The sequence below is a fragment of the Microchirus variegatus genome (genome assembly GCF_963457635.1).
Source record: "Microchirus variegatus genome assembly, chromosome: 5".
Classification (NCBI taxonomy): Eukaryota; Metazoa; Chordata; class Actinopteri; order Pleuronectiformes; family Soleidae; genus Microchirus; species Microchirus variegatus.
The window spans coordinates 8,044,789-8,060,419 of record NC_139806.1 but is presented as its reverse complement, the minus strand read 5'-3'; the positions used below and the strand labels follow the sequence as shown (position 1 = coordinate 8,060,419).

The 15,631-nt window shown below is 40.1% G+C and overlaps 1 protein-coding gene across 1 annotated transcript in view; it reads right to left on the bottom strand.

Annotated features, from left to right (window-relative positions):
• The window catches only part of ak5 (adenylate kinase 5), a gene marked incomplete at its 5' end in the record, with an annotated part of 70,844 nt that overhangs the window by 35,549 nt on the left and 19,664 nt on the right, over positions 1-15,631 (bottom strand). Inside the window, one exon of the mRNA XM_083890390.1 lies at positions 6,998-7,189. Coding sequence (XP_083746516.1) covers positions 6,998-7,189 — 192 coding nt within the window. The remainder of the gene's footprint in view (positions 1-6,997; positions 7,190-15,631) is intronic.

Below are 15,631 nucleotides of genomic sequence, written 5' to 3'. Positions count from 1 at the left end.
TTATTAGGCACACGCCCATTCAACTGCATAGCCAATGATCTAATCGGCCAATCACACGGTAGCAACTTGGCGCATTTACACATGGTCACAGCGACCTGCTTGGAGTTCAGCCCGAGCATCGGGATAGAGGAGGAAGGCTGGGTCTAAATGTGTTTCAGAGAAACTGCTGATCGACTGAGAGTTTCAGCTCTAGGGTTTGCAGAGAAAAGAAAGAAAGAAGAGAAAATACCCAGTGAGCAGCAGTTCTCTGAGTGAAAATGATAGTGAAAATGATGCCTTGTTGTTGCCAGAGGAGAAATGAACAAACTTTGAATCACCTGTGCTACAGCAGCGCTTTATTAGACGCACTGTGCACCTGATAATGTGGCCGTGGGTGAACTCGATCAGACTGGACGTCATCGCTCACAGCTTCAGATGTGGGGGTCAGGAGTTAGAGCTGGGCCTGGACCTCAATAACTAATAATAATAATAATAATAATAATAATAATAATAATGATAATAAAAAATATGGGTCAGGGTGTGTACATCTTGTGCATCATGTTAAATGTTAATTGTAGTTTAAAGGTTCTTAAAGACATTTGGTGTTGTAGCAATGCACTGTATTGGACTTTTAGCTGATATCCAGTACATCCGGCTGATAATGATACTGATACTGTTATATATATGTTATATATATGTATATATACATATATATATATGTATATATGAATATATACATATATATATACAGCAGAGAAGTCAAGGAGGTAGCAGCTTATTGAGCCAACTTTAGTAGTCATAAGTCATATTGGCAGATGTTGGTGTGTTTGCTGACATCCAATAATACATTTTAAAGCCAGTATCTGCATCTCTAATGTGTTGTGATTCAAAATGCGTTTACGTGTGTACACATGACACCAGAGGTGGAAAAAGTACTAAAATTATTGTACTCAAGTAAAAGTACCAATACTTGAGTAGAAGTAAAAGTAGTCATCTGAAAATGTACTCAAGTAGAAGTAAAAAGTAGTTCATTTGAAATGTACTTTAAGTAAAAGTTAAAGTAAAATACAAAATCCTGATTTTAAATTCTACTTAAAAAATACAAAATACACAAAAAAAAGTATTCAATACAGTAACTTGAGTAAATGTATTTTGTTACTTTCCTCCTCTGCAAGACACTGATATATATGTTAAACCTTTGTTATATTAATGTTAAAGATATTGTTGAATTATTGCCCTGCATGTGTGTTAATAAACTGCTAAACCCTGATTTTAGCGTCAGGATCAAGCTGAGGTTTCCTCTGACTGTCATCAGGACACTTGTATCTCATATCGGTCGTCAAAGTCACACTGCTGTGTCCTAATATCCAAAAAATGTGTTCCTCCTCCAACAAAGAGGTTTGTGTAAAACCCCATTTATTCTCAGAGTGTTATTTCTTCCAAGGGCAGATGAAAAAAAAAAAAAAAAAAAAAAAGCTCCTTTGCTCTGTTATGCGAATGATTTGAGCGTCAAGTGTCCTTAATATCAACCGCCCCCCTTTGCAAGGGAAACACAATGGCTTTGTATTAGAATACAAAAGTGAAGCAGCGTCCTGATGGTCCACACTCACGCTGCTGCCACCAAAAGCCTCTGCAAAACAACACACACACGTGTGTAATCACAGAGCTCAGAGCACAGAGTGGTCTAACACAGTTGAGCATGTCAACACATTAATCTTTTATTTTTTGCACTTGTTCAATGATTTCCTTTGTTTTCACAGGTTTCAGATGGAGTGAGCTTAGATTTCTTGTTATGTAACTTTCAGCAATCCCTCCTTCTGGATGTGTGTTGTTCACTGTTTTGCTGCCAAATTTGGTGCAACGTTTACAAAAAAAACCCCAAACATTAAACCATTATTCACATTATTCATATTATTAAAAATCTTAAAGTAGACCTATTATACCCTATTTCTCCAAGTTCACCTAGTTTCCTGGTGTCCTAATGAACATGTCTGTGACATGCTTTGGTCAAAATACCTTAAGGATGAAGCACCACAGCAGTTCAATCACTCTGCCAAAACAGCCCTGTTCACTCACTCGCTTTTGTGTGTCTGTCTCTTTAAATATGCAAATGAGACACAGGAAACTACGTCATCGTCACTGAGGCTCCGGCAGCTAACAGCAGTTAGCATTTGGAAAAGCCATCATTTGCCGACTCTAGCCGGCACATTGCCCTCATATATGTATCCACTGGACACGTAAATCCTCTGAGGCTGGAAGTTTGTGTAGAACTCTGTGCTGCACTGTGCAGCCAAGAATAGAACACTTCGCCGCTATCGCTCTTCCGGATACTATTGCCCTCGCCTGCACTCTCGCAGGACAAAGCGGAGCTGTCAACCTTGTTTTAGTTTTTTAAAAGTCACCTCATCCACTCCTCCATCTCGTTTCATTAAGCAAGTGATTTTTTTCAGTGTTATTTTTAGTTTCCATCATCTTGTACATTAAGAAGTCCTGCTTCATAGTTCATTGTCAAATCCTCACCTTACAAAGGACAATACCATTAACCGACTGTGGGAGGGAGGAAACCTCAAGATCTAATCCTATATTGTGTTACTTTAAAAGTGAGTTGTTAATCTAAACTAAACTGCCCCGGAGACTTTAGAGCGACGTCCGCTGCTGAGTGCAGGACTTTCTTCAAGAACCAATGATGTGATAAAACCACAAGGCATCATTTCAACGAAAGAGAGGAAAAGGTGATGGAAAGTCAATATCATAATGGCTGCAACCCAGCAGAGGATGAAAGTGTTGAGAATGTGTTTTCTTTTGCCAAAATCTTATCAAGGAGTTTTTTTTATTTTTTTAATGTGCACTCACAATGTTGGGGTCACGTAAAAAATGGCCTCATCCATTAGAAGGAGATTAAAGGAAACACATGAGTCACGGAAAGAGTCTTAGACGCAGGTTAAAAGCATCAGCATCATCATCAGCCGCCCCTGGAGAGGCTGAGGCTGTTTTCAGGAGAATATTTTGTCTCCTCACGACTTTATCTGTTTGTTTTGGTCATCTTAATTATTTCTTGTGAAGTTCTTGACGTCACAGATCAATAAACAGGTGCGTCTTGGGATATTAAAAACAACTCATTTTAAATGCTTAATTCAAATGAAATCATTAAATGAATGAATCGCTCCGCCCAATTTGAAAGTTCAAAAAAGTTGAGATCTTTCTATCTGTGCGTGTTGTGACGGCAACTGTGTGCAATGAAAATAATGCATTATTGGTGGGTCAAAGTATCGATTTGGTGATATATCCTCGTCCTTCCTCGTGCAATAAGATGTTGATATTTTAATGAACAAATTAAGGCTCTCTGAAGTAAACAGTCCCTGCCAGTTTCACTCGCCGGGCGTCGCTACTCGATGTCTCCTCCTGGTGGCGCTGCTCGAATTAATAAGGGAAACTTGGGTGGAAGTTACCTTTCTGAAGAAGAGGGAGTTTACAGTGGGATAATGGTGGAGAAAGAGATGCTCCATCCACATCTGCTTTGTTCTCTATGTTGGGACTAAAGAGAGAAATCCTGCACTTTTTCACAGACGTTTTCTTCACTTGATTCAGGCTGATGTCGTGATGTATCGCCATATGATTGTCTTGCAGAATTGCTGTATAACCCTCTTATGAGCATCATGATCATCAGCTCCGCCTGGATTTGTTTTGGCTGTAGAATTGTCAAAAAATGTTAAATGAGTGAGTTTATTCCAAGATAACTTTCACTTTTCCGTATCTGGGTGTTAATTAAAGGTGCCATATGTAAGAATGTGGCCAAAAACTGTTACTACATCCAAATTCAAAAATACCGAGGTCTTTTAGGTTTCGTTTTCTGACATAACTGGCAACCCGTGGTTGCTCGGCAGCTGAGACTCTCCTGACTGCAATGATTGGTAGACGGCGGTAGGTGGCGCCACATGCCAAAACATGATTTCAAAACATAAACATGATTTGAAGTCTGCAAAATATTATTTTTTTAATGCAAATATTTTGTCTGTACTGTTGTTGTTGGTGAGTTCAGTTTGTTATATGAACATTATTCCTGAGTCTCTGTGACATATTAGGAGGATTTTATGGCCAGTTGCTTTAGATTTATTACATAATGCACCTTTATCCTTTTTAAGTGAAGTTTGTCTGTGATTGGACGGTCGTTCTGCAGAAGTCCTGAGGGCTACCGTAATGACAAGTATATGGGTGCAAAGCTCTATTCCTCTGCTTTCCCGTATCCATCCATCCATCCATCTTCTACCTCTTTATCCTCCACACGAGGGTTGCAGGGCGGTGCTGTGCCAATCTCAGCTGACACAAGGCGAAAGGCGGAGGTCATCTCCAGTCCATAGTTTTTTAAAATTTCTCGATATGGCAAAAGGTCTAGGAGTTACGGTAACGTGCCAAATCTGTCATTTTACCACACTGCGATAACTGTCCATGCTTTTATTGACTCATTATGAATCCTGTATCTCATTTATATTCCAGTATTGGACAAAAGACAATCCCCCGGAGAGACGAGAGACCAGGCGCGACGTCACAAGGTGTGTGTTGTTTGTTTCTACCTGCGCGGCATCGAGTAGCATGTGGGAAGGAAGCTGTGGCTGAACTCTCTCAGGGAATACTTCATTAGATTGCTCCTTTTTTTCCTTCAGTCAAGGCCACAACAAATAATTATCCCACCTCACTGCAATTTCCTGTTTGGGTTTTTTTATTGCGAGGGTTCGGTTGAGTCAGCCTACATTTAAAAAAAAAAAAAAAAAAAAAATCGAAATGTCAGAGGAAACTCGGCAAGAACTGGAAAATAAAAAGCGCTGAGCATTAATTCGCACCAGAACCCGTCAGTACGGCGAGTGAACTCGATGAAACGATCAAGAATGAATAGACTTGCAGACTTTTTTTTTTGTATCGACAAATCGCGTCATTGCGAAGACAAAGTGTCGACAATGCTGAGCAATGACTCACCGTGACTGTTCTTTTAAAGAGTCGTGTGTCCCAAGATTGAATCTGACATTTAAAATGAAGGCGGCGTTTTTCACACAAAAGCCAAAGCAATTAAGCCTCGGAGTTTGTTGCAGCGTTCATTAGAGGGGAGAGTGTTGGGATAATTACTCAGGCCGTGGGAGGGAAACTAATCCATTTAGGAATTTAATATAATATTTAAATTTTGTTTTCATGCCGGGATCAGTTCTGTGCTGCACATTTTTTTTACAAAACTGTGCACCATATTAGTTTACATTGTCACTCAGTTCTTTAATGTTCCTTAATTGCCTTATGGATAAAATGTAAATAATATGCATTATAATATCTTCATTCTTTTTGACAGTATCTTAAGAATGGAAGACGTTAACGACCTGAAATCATTCAAACACGATCAGTTCTCTCTCTCTCTGCAGTGAGGAAGACGACATGACACAGCACTGAGACTCAGACGGATCAATAACTCCACCAAAGTGTGTGTGTGTGTGTGTGTCACATCCTGATGACTGCTGGAGCTCTGTGTCACATAACATGGCTGCCTGGATGCACCAAACCAATCCGCTGAAGATCCCAGTGGTCTAATTAAGACCGGGGCCTCGATTCCAGCCGCATCAATGAGCTCCTGACTTCAAAACAATCAGCAGCAAAAACAGATATCGTAAAGATTTGTGCACTTTTTTTCCCTGTAAACTCATCAGCTGGCTTCTTTCACTAGATTGGATAAAAATGAGAACGCTCCCCGGCGAGCACTGAGAGACGAACGCAGGCCACAAATCTCATAGCAGATTGGAAGGCATAACAACCTCTGATATTTAAAGGTGGAGAACGAAAACTCAGATATTGGCATGGCACGGTTTGGTTGAGAGACAACACACAGTACGGTATGTTTCTGTTAGACTTGTTATGGAGTGGATGTTCCTCAGTCACAAACAATATTTAACTTAAAACACTGAAGGTTCTCAGTCAACCAGGTCACGGTACATTCTTAGATATAAGGGTTCAAAAAGGGTCCTTCTACAAGGGCTGAGGTTCTACCTGGAACCATTTACTTCTGGTTTTTCACATTTCACAAAGGGTTTTTCAAGGGTTCTTGGTAACACTAATGGTTTGAGTAAGAACCATTTTGATCCAGAGAACCCTTTAAAACCCCTTTCTTGAATAAAGGGTTTTAAAAGGGTTCTTGGTGGAAACCTCCAAAAGGGTTTCAGGCGGAACCTTTATAAAAAGGTTCTACCTGGAGCCAAAAAGGGTTCTCCTATGAGGACAAGCCGAAGAACCTTATATGGTTCTACTTAGCACTTTTTAACAAAAGGCTTCTTCAGTTCAGGCTTTTTTGTGGGAGTCCTTAGGTTTATAAACCCTTGGTGGCACTTTGAGGTCATTAACATCACGATCATGTGAGTTGTTGAGGTCACATGAGACGAGGTGTGATTGAAGGAAGTGGGAATCGGAGGAAAGGAACCATCAAGGAGCTCGCCAGTGTCGTCACTGGTTGTGGCTGAAGAGGAAAGAGACAGCGTGGGCTGCCAAATGACCGCATGGGGCCCCTCCAGTGTGATACGCACCCTGGGTCTGATCAGCCTGCGGTGGGCCGGCCTCACATGACGGTGTTATGGTGATAAAAGGCCCAAAACATCCAATGAAAACGCACAATCAAAATCTTACAATATGAACCTAAATTTGACATTTGGCTGCTTTTGAGGCCCATAGAAAACAGGTAACGCATATATACAAATCAAAAGTTTGGGGTCACCTATACAATTTGCTTAAAATTTTCAAGTTTTCAGCTGTGCTAACATAATTGCACAAGGGTTTTCTAATCATCCAATAGCCTTCTAACGCAATTAGCGTTATAATTAACACAATGTACCATTAGAACACTGGAGAGATGGTTGCTGGAAATGGGCCTGCAGCTAGAATAGTTGTTTACTTTTCCTTCAAAAATAACATTTGTAAGTGACCCCAAACTTTTGATATATATATATATATATATATATATATATACACACACATACGAATATACCAGTCTTACCGTAACAATAAGGCCCCTCTCTTGGAAGTATTTGACCAGAGGAATGGTGTTTTGTTTGAAGTTGGTCAGGCGGCGGTCGATGGCCTTGGGGTTGTCGTCGGGTCGCCCCTGCTGCTCGGCTCGCTTCTGCAGCCTCTCCTTCAAACGGTGGTTGGTGCAGGCGAGGAACACGACCAGGTCAGGAGAGCATATCTGAACGGGGGGGAGAAGATTTGAGAAACGTTACAGCCAAAGCGGGCAAAATACTCAGCTTGACCTTCATTCATATGAGATCTGAGGAGTCTGACCCCCCGGTGCAGGGGTCAGACTCAATTTTGAAGTCTATGCTCTCAGGTCAAAACCTTCATTTGCACAAGAATGAAGACTTCACTCTCAGCACTTTATTATTAATTTTTGCAGCAGCTCCACCACCTGAACTTCCCTGGGTTGAATCGTCACCCCCAGAGATTTGAGACTGCACCGCAGCCTTGAAAACATCCAGCAGCTGCTCCTCTGATGATTCGGTTCTAATCTTCGGGATTGTGACACAGTCCTGGACTCCCAGCAGGAGCAGAGAAAGTCTTTACCTGCCACATGCAGACAGTCGCACACTTTCTGACCTCAGTGACCGAACACTACTTCAGGTGGTAACATTCCCTGATATATCAAGCGTGTGTGTGAATAATACGATGTCTTCATTCCAGCGATGGTCTTTGAAACAGGGGAAGCTCATTTCAGGCCCAGTTAATTACACATTCATTCTAACATCAATTCTGCAAACGAAAAACAACTAGAGCAAGTTACAATTATGTAATTATGTATGTTTTCAATGTGTTCATTTAAACTGTTTCTTATGCACCAAAGAAGCTGCACTCTAATGTTGTTGTATGCAATACAACGACAACAAAGGCTATTCTTATTCTTATAATATGGTCCATATCAGTGGTCTCAAACTCTTGGCCCCCATATCAATTTCATGTGGCCCGCCCACTTAATATCAACTTATGAGTTATTTCTTAATGACTATATTCAATTTGCATCATAAATACATTTATAGTGTGAACTTTTTATCGTTCCATATCAAAACAGACATTTTTATTGTGAAATAATGTGAAATATCATCATAAATATTATTATTTTTATGTATTTTTCCTCAAAGTTGGACTTTTTTTTCCCACTTCACAAACTAACCACTCAGTGGCCCCCAGGTCATTTGAGTTTGAGACCCCTGGTCTATATGGTCTATATCGCATATATATATATATATATATATATATATACATATAACATTAAACAACCAGCTATTTGTCGACAGACTTCCCTCACAAAATCAGAGGCAGACAGTTTTCGCTGTTGTGTGTGTTTCTGCAACGCTGTCGATCAAAAACGGGCTCCGCCCTTTGAGACAGTTCCTCCAATCATCATGCAGAAGCCTAGTGTCTGTGCCACGAAGCTGAGCTTCCCTGGAAGTTTTTTTTTGCCACATTCGTCCAATCACCATGGAGCTCGCTGCATTGAGAAAAACTTATTCTGTGTCGTCCCATAGAGAACATTTGAAGCTGAGCTACAAGTGGTTTTAATGCGGAGGCTGCTACGGGAATACGAAAATATACAGATAAACAACTGATTCTGAAAGAACTAGTGACACGTTCTACTGGGACTCTACCTACCTACCTACCTACCTACCTACCTACCTACCTACCTACCTACCTACCTACCTACCTACCTACCTACCTACCTACCTACCTACCTACCTACCTACCTACCTACCTTCTCTGAGCAATCGGTCACCAGCATTATTACAATTTGACCATAATCAGTGTCAATATAATAAAATAATATCCCTCTCATTACAATCAGGAGCTACAGCATGACTGCAGAACCTGTTGCCAAGATACAACCCAGTGCAAATATACCAGAGTCGGAGCAGCAGCAGCAGCAGCAGCAGCAGCAGCAGCAGCAGCAACGCTGACTGACATGTGACATGTCAGGGATTTAATACCGTGATACAAAAGTGTGTGTTTACTGGTTATTTATTTATAAGATCAATGAAGGACGCTGTTAGCTATTCATTACATAGATAGCGTAACACTAACATTAAAGTGGAATACCTGGTTTCCATGGCTCCAACATTCAGTAGTTTGATCACTCTTCACATTCTGTATCTGCTCACCCACAGAACTGCACCATCCTGTGGGAACATTCCTCTTAAGAAGTGCCAAAATGTGTGTGTGTGTGTGTGTGTGTGAGTGTGAGTGTGTGTTATTATTATTCATCCTCTGTCGTTTGTTATCCTCCTGTCTTTGAAATCCACATGAGGAAAAAATAAAAAAAACTCCACACACTGCATTTGATCTGCCACAGACCAAAAATAGCAACAACGGCTTTGCTTATTGAGGTGCATGCCACTTTGACAACAGGACTCAGTTTCTCGGTCTTCAAATTAAAGTTTCTGTTTCCATAGCAACATCACTTGTGTGTGTGTGTGTGTGTGTGTGTGTGTGTGTGTTTTTTCACTGTCTGGTTTTACTGTTAATGTGGAGCAGCAGCCAGACACCGGAGTTACATCTGATGAGGAAAAGTAGCTGTAGTTGACGTCCTCAGAGACTTGCAATCAAAACACTTTCATTTCACCTACTGAAAAACACTGATCCTCTCATGCCACATCTGCTTATATATGCATAAAATAAAACACTATATATACTGAGTCCTGATCTGATTTTTTTTTGTCAGTAAAATAAAAAATATTCCTGACAAAACAGCGTCCTCTGTCACCTGTCTGTTCTGCTCTTGTTGTGAGGCTGCAAGTGTCGCTGTGAGAGAAAGAGGGCGCTCTCTGTTAGTGACACCAGCTCTGTGTTTGTGTACAGCATCATGTCATCAAACTGTTAAAATATCTCTCCTCTGCATGTTTGTTTGTTGAACAGGTATTTTGATTCCAGCGTTTAGATTTTGTACAAACACCGATTAGTGTGTGGTTGTTGTAAAACTCAACCGCTGTGTCCCCACGATGAGCATAAAGCATGTATGTATGTACATAGTCACGTTATGGGGACTTGTCCACCTTATGGGGACAAATAGCAAGTCCCCATTAAAGCTGCAGCTAACATATTATTGATATGTTTTCGCCAGAGTTTGTCTGTCTGTTAACAACATAACTCGAAAAGTCACGACGGATTTAGATGAAATTTTCAGAAAATGTCTGCAATGAGACCAGGAACAAGTGATTAAAGGTGCATTATGTAATAAATCTAAAGCAACTAAAATCCTCCTAATATGTCACAGAGACTCAGGAATAATGTTCATATAACAAACTGAACTCACCAACAACAACAGTACAGACAAAATATTTGCATTAAAAAGACATTTTTGCAGACTGCAAAACTACCGCCATCTACCAATCATTGCAGTCAGTAGAGTCTCAGCTGCTGAGCAACCACGGCTTGCCAGTTACGACAGAAAACTAAACCTAAAAGACCTCGGTATTTTGAATTTGAATGTAGTAACTGTTTTTGGCCACATTCTTACATATGGCACCTTTACATTTTGGCCGTGATCTGTTGTGATCTGGTTACAACACTCACTGTCCGACCCAGGTGCGCTGGCAGGGTGTATTTTGCAGGCGCTGCGCTGCCTTGGCAGAGGTCTGCGTTCTCTGAGTGCTTTTCTAGTTTTTATAATCAATTAATCGATTAATCGTTCATTAAGTGTCAGAAAACGTTAAAAAAAAAACGTTGATCAGTGTTTGTCAAACCTGGAAATGACAATGTTCTCGAATGTCTCATTTTGTCCACAAACCAAAATGATTGAGTTTGAATGATTTCTTTGTGATGTGGAGCAAAGAAACATTATTATTCACATTTAAGAAGCTAAAACAATCCGAAATCTTGTTTTAATCATGAAAATAGAAAATAGTTTCATTTAGTAATCGATTAACGATAGATTCATCGAGTAATTGTTTCAGCTCTAGTCCACGTAACGTAAAATATGACATTTTATGGTGAAGACATTTGGTATTTCAATGTAATGTCCTCTTCAGTCATGAAAACCAGAGTGTGTGTGTGTGTGTGTGTGTGTGTGTGTGTGTGTGTGTGTGTGTGTGTGTGTGTGTGTGTGTGTGTGTGTGTGTGAGTGTGTGTGTGTACTGGCCAGAGAAGACTGAGTTGATCAAACACAGATAATTTGAAATAAATCAGTCCCAAATAAAACCCTGCTACAGTCACAGCTGAGCCATGAATAAAGCAGCTGACAGCAGGTGGTTAAATGAACGAGGTGAAGTGATCCAGATGATTACCAATCTGTGATCATTAAAAAAAAAAAAAAAGCCCAGATCGGCTCAAATATAATACTTGAGATCGGGATCAAGATCATCCTTCATCTGAAACATATGGACTTTTCTGTTTAATCACTGTGGCGCGATTGACTCCAGACTCCAGAGGGAGCAGGCAGATACTGTGATACTGTCACTTGTTTTTTGAGGTCAGAAATTAAGTACGCACACACACACACACACACACACACACACACACACACACACACACACACACACACACACACACACACACACACACACACACACACACACACACACACACATGCACAGAGTTCTAAAAAAGGTACAAAAGCAGGCTGACGTTAAACTGATCGCTGTGCCAAACCCTGCGGCTAATACCCTTTTAGGGATGTTCCATTTAATGCACTAAATCGAAAAAGGAAAAAACCAAACAAACAAGCTGACAAGTAAACTGATGTCAGTGAGTCAACGTTGAAATGTAAAAAACACGGCTTCCTGTTGTGTTTCGGAGGAAGGTCGACATGTATTTACTGATTATTATTATTTTTCATGATACTGACAGTGTCACGTGCAAATGAACAATCATACCTTTGTTGTGTAAACAAACACCTTTTGTACTCGGTGAGCCAGACGTTGTGTAACTCTGAATCTGAACTAATTCAGATAAAGCGCTGAACTTTTCAGAATTGGTTTAAAAAAACAACAAAAAAAAACAAATTTGATTCGGGCTATTGTAAGTGGAACTAATAATAACCGTGATAAGAATGGACTGCTTCCTGAAATTGACCTTCTCCGTAGTTCAGACCAGTTAAAGGCTGGTACGCGAAGAAAGAGCTGAATATGGGCATGAGTCCAGAGAGTACAGCTCGCTCGCTGCTGGTTATTTTCATTCCGTTCTGCTCTGTGGAGCTATCAGGCATCTCAGTCTGTCTCCATGAGCACTACTGTGTGGGTGTGCTCTCTGAAAGACAGCACTCTTCCGTTCTCCGGTAACTCGACATTGGTTTGAATTTGCCCACACGATCAAAAAATAAAAACAACATCATTTATCGTAAAACATTTAACCTTGCATACAGGGATTCTATTGACGCAAAACGCATGGTTATTATTACTGACTAATCCGCTGGCCCTGGCCGTTGTGCTCCTCTTCCTGTGTGTTGAAGACTCCGTGTATGCAGATTGCTGTGTGCCAACACTCTCTCCCTATTGGTGCTCCTGCTTCCTGTCTCTTGTTGTGGAAATTCTCTGCTGCTGGTGAAGAATGTTTTTATTTTCATTGCAAGGAAAAGGTCAATCTTCACAGGAGTGATCCTAGCTGGATACCTGAGCAACTCCCCTTTCCCATTCCTCCAATAGACAAGGAGTCTGTCTTTCACGGCCATGTTTTCACACCTCTTTGCCTACTGTAGATATCGGGGGGGGCCGACTCCCTGCGGATGTTGTCGGAAGGTGTCAGTTCGGGCTAGACATCCTAATTACGCAATATACAATACACAATACACAAAAGGACCTGGTATTCTGTGTTGGGCAGTTGTAGCTCTGAGACAGAGACATTTAATTTACCATTACACTCTCTTCCACCATCTGCATCCCTCGGTCGAACTGTGATTGGTTTGCCCCACTTCCAGCTCACCTGCACAATCCTCCTTTACCTCCTCAACACCACACCTGTGTGTGCACATATATATATATATATATACATATATATGTATCTACACCATAGCAGATAGATTACTGCTGGTTGTTAGCCTTTTTGCTTGGCCTGTGCGCCGTAAATTTATCGTGATCTGTTTAGTTAGTTTTTTGTTGTCTAGTCAGGTCAGATTCTGGGATGCTATTGTTTTGTATTTTAGTTTGGTTTCCTGTACCCTTTTATTTTTAACCCTAGAACACTATCGCTCAAATTCAAAACACCATCACTAACACCGGGTGATTTTTACCCGAGATAATAAATACACCCAATAAAAAGTACTTGTCATCAAAATTTATCAAAACATGACAATACGTGACAAATTTGAGTAGGGTTCTCTTATTTCTTAAATTTGAATAGTGTCATGTCTAACAAAATGAAAGAAAACCATCATCAGGGGGACCATATAAAAATGCTCCAAAATGACTGGAAAATTAGGAATTTGGGAACAAAAAAAAAAAATAGTGAAGATGAAAACTTGGTTTTCATGAAAATCCCATAAATGTATTTGCTCGGGTGAAAACCACCCAGCAATGGTGTTCTAGGGTTAAATAGCATCCTCCTGCCTAAGTTCCTCCTGTTCTTTGGCGTTGAATAAATACATATTGAATACATTTTTGTTCTATGTATGTTATGATTGAATGTGAAAATACGGTGTGAACCTGTGCTGTAACCTCACAGGAAAACAAAGGAGCGAAAGCAAAACAAACAAAAGCAAAAGAAAAGTAATTATGTAACATCGCTGCCTTTGTTACTTCCCCCCATCTGCTTGCAGAAATCTCACAGCAGGAGGTGGACGAAGCCACGTGCGCTTGAAACACACACAGTTGATTCATTGTTAAAGCACAAATTAATTTAAATATAAACTCTCTCTGAAGTCGGCGAGAGAGTTGGCGACGTCCGCGAGAAAAATGCCCCCGCGCCGCTCAGCTTCTTTGCATTTTTCTCCCCTATTGTGATGGATGATTGTTCACATGTCAGAGCGACAACTTCATACAGCAAACTGATCGATAACCCGCTGGTGCTGCTTCACAACTGTGTTTACTATCAATCACATTGATGTTGTTTTTCTCTCTGTTCATCACTTAGTCTTTGACGTGTCACAAAATAGTAACAGAAAGAAAGTCATGCCGTTACGTAACGAGTCCATGCATAGCTTCTTTTTTTAAAAATAAAAAAACAATGCTTGCTTAGATGAGTGTCTGGTGGATCTAGGGACACTGACAGCGTTAAAACACAAGATATAAATAAAGATAATAAATAATAGATGGACTGATGCCTTCACGGTCGATAGAAGTGCAAAAAGGCTTGAGGCTTGATGCAGAGAGAGAGCAGGCCTCCCTGGGCTGCTAAAAAAAAAGGGAGTAGAACTGTTCTCGAGGCCCACAGGAGTGGGTCATAAATGGCTGTTGTGATGTTGTGAAGCGCAAAGTAACAGCATGGAAGAAGGAAAGACTAATAAAAATGGATGCTTTGGGTCCTCAGAGGATCACACTGTGACCCTTGAGCAGAATGGGTGGGATAAATATACTTATCCCCCCATCACATGATCCTAAATAGAGCACAGAACAGTATGTATAAAGAGGCTATATTTAAGAAATGTATCATATTAACCTGGACCACCATCAGAGATGAAGTCAGTCAGTATATCAGTTTACATGCACAGTTTAATCAAGCTAAGGCTGTAGTCAGACTAAGACAGGTGATCGGACAACTTGCAACTTCAGATGTCAAATAATTTTTTTCCATTTTTCCTTTTTTTTTGTGAAAAAAAAAACTTTTTATGAATTTTTTTTTGAAAAAACAAACATTTTTGACCTTTTTTTTTGAAAAAGTTTTGATTTTTTTTGGAAAAACTTTTGATTTTTTTGGGGAAAGCTTTTGATTTTTTATGAAAAACTTCTTAATTTTCTTTAAAAAATTTTTTTTTAGAATTGTTTATATTTTTTTTTTTTTTTAAATTATTATTAGTTTTTATTAGTTTTTTTTAAATATATATATATATATTGGGAGGTTTATTTAAAAAAAATATATCTTTTTTTTTGAGAAACTGCTTCTGTTGATCGAAGTGTGGACAAATAGACGGTGACTCCGCCCCCTCCTACACCACATGATCACATTATTTCCCATTTCACAACAGTGAACGACAAGATTAATGGAGAGATGGATCTGTGGTTCTGTAACTTTGGTACCTGCTGTACATGTTGATCATGACACAAATTAGATGAAGCATGGCTCTTGTTGCTGCTGTGTTGTCCGAAAAAAGACGCAGCCGCCGCAGTTTATCCACCGTCTTCACCACTTCCTAGTCAAATGAATGCGCAGAACGCCAAATCCAGTCAGACTAATGCAGGAGTAATCGGACTATGAATTGCATTATCCGGATACATTGGTCAGATTAAGACTAGACTTGTGTTCACAAACAAATGACATGATGTCACGGAGCGCTCCACAGCTTTACCTGCTGAGATGAACACTGCAGTGTGCAGCAGCCCTCACTCACATTCTGGTCACATGACGGCAGTGGCACACGTGAAACATGTGATATTTATATAATGTGATATATAGAGGTCATATTGTCCCATCTCCAATCCAGTCATTTTGACGAGTATCAGGCCAAATACTATCTTACATAAAATGTGAATTGTGAATTATTAATATTATTATGATG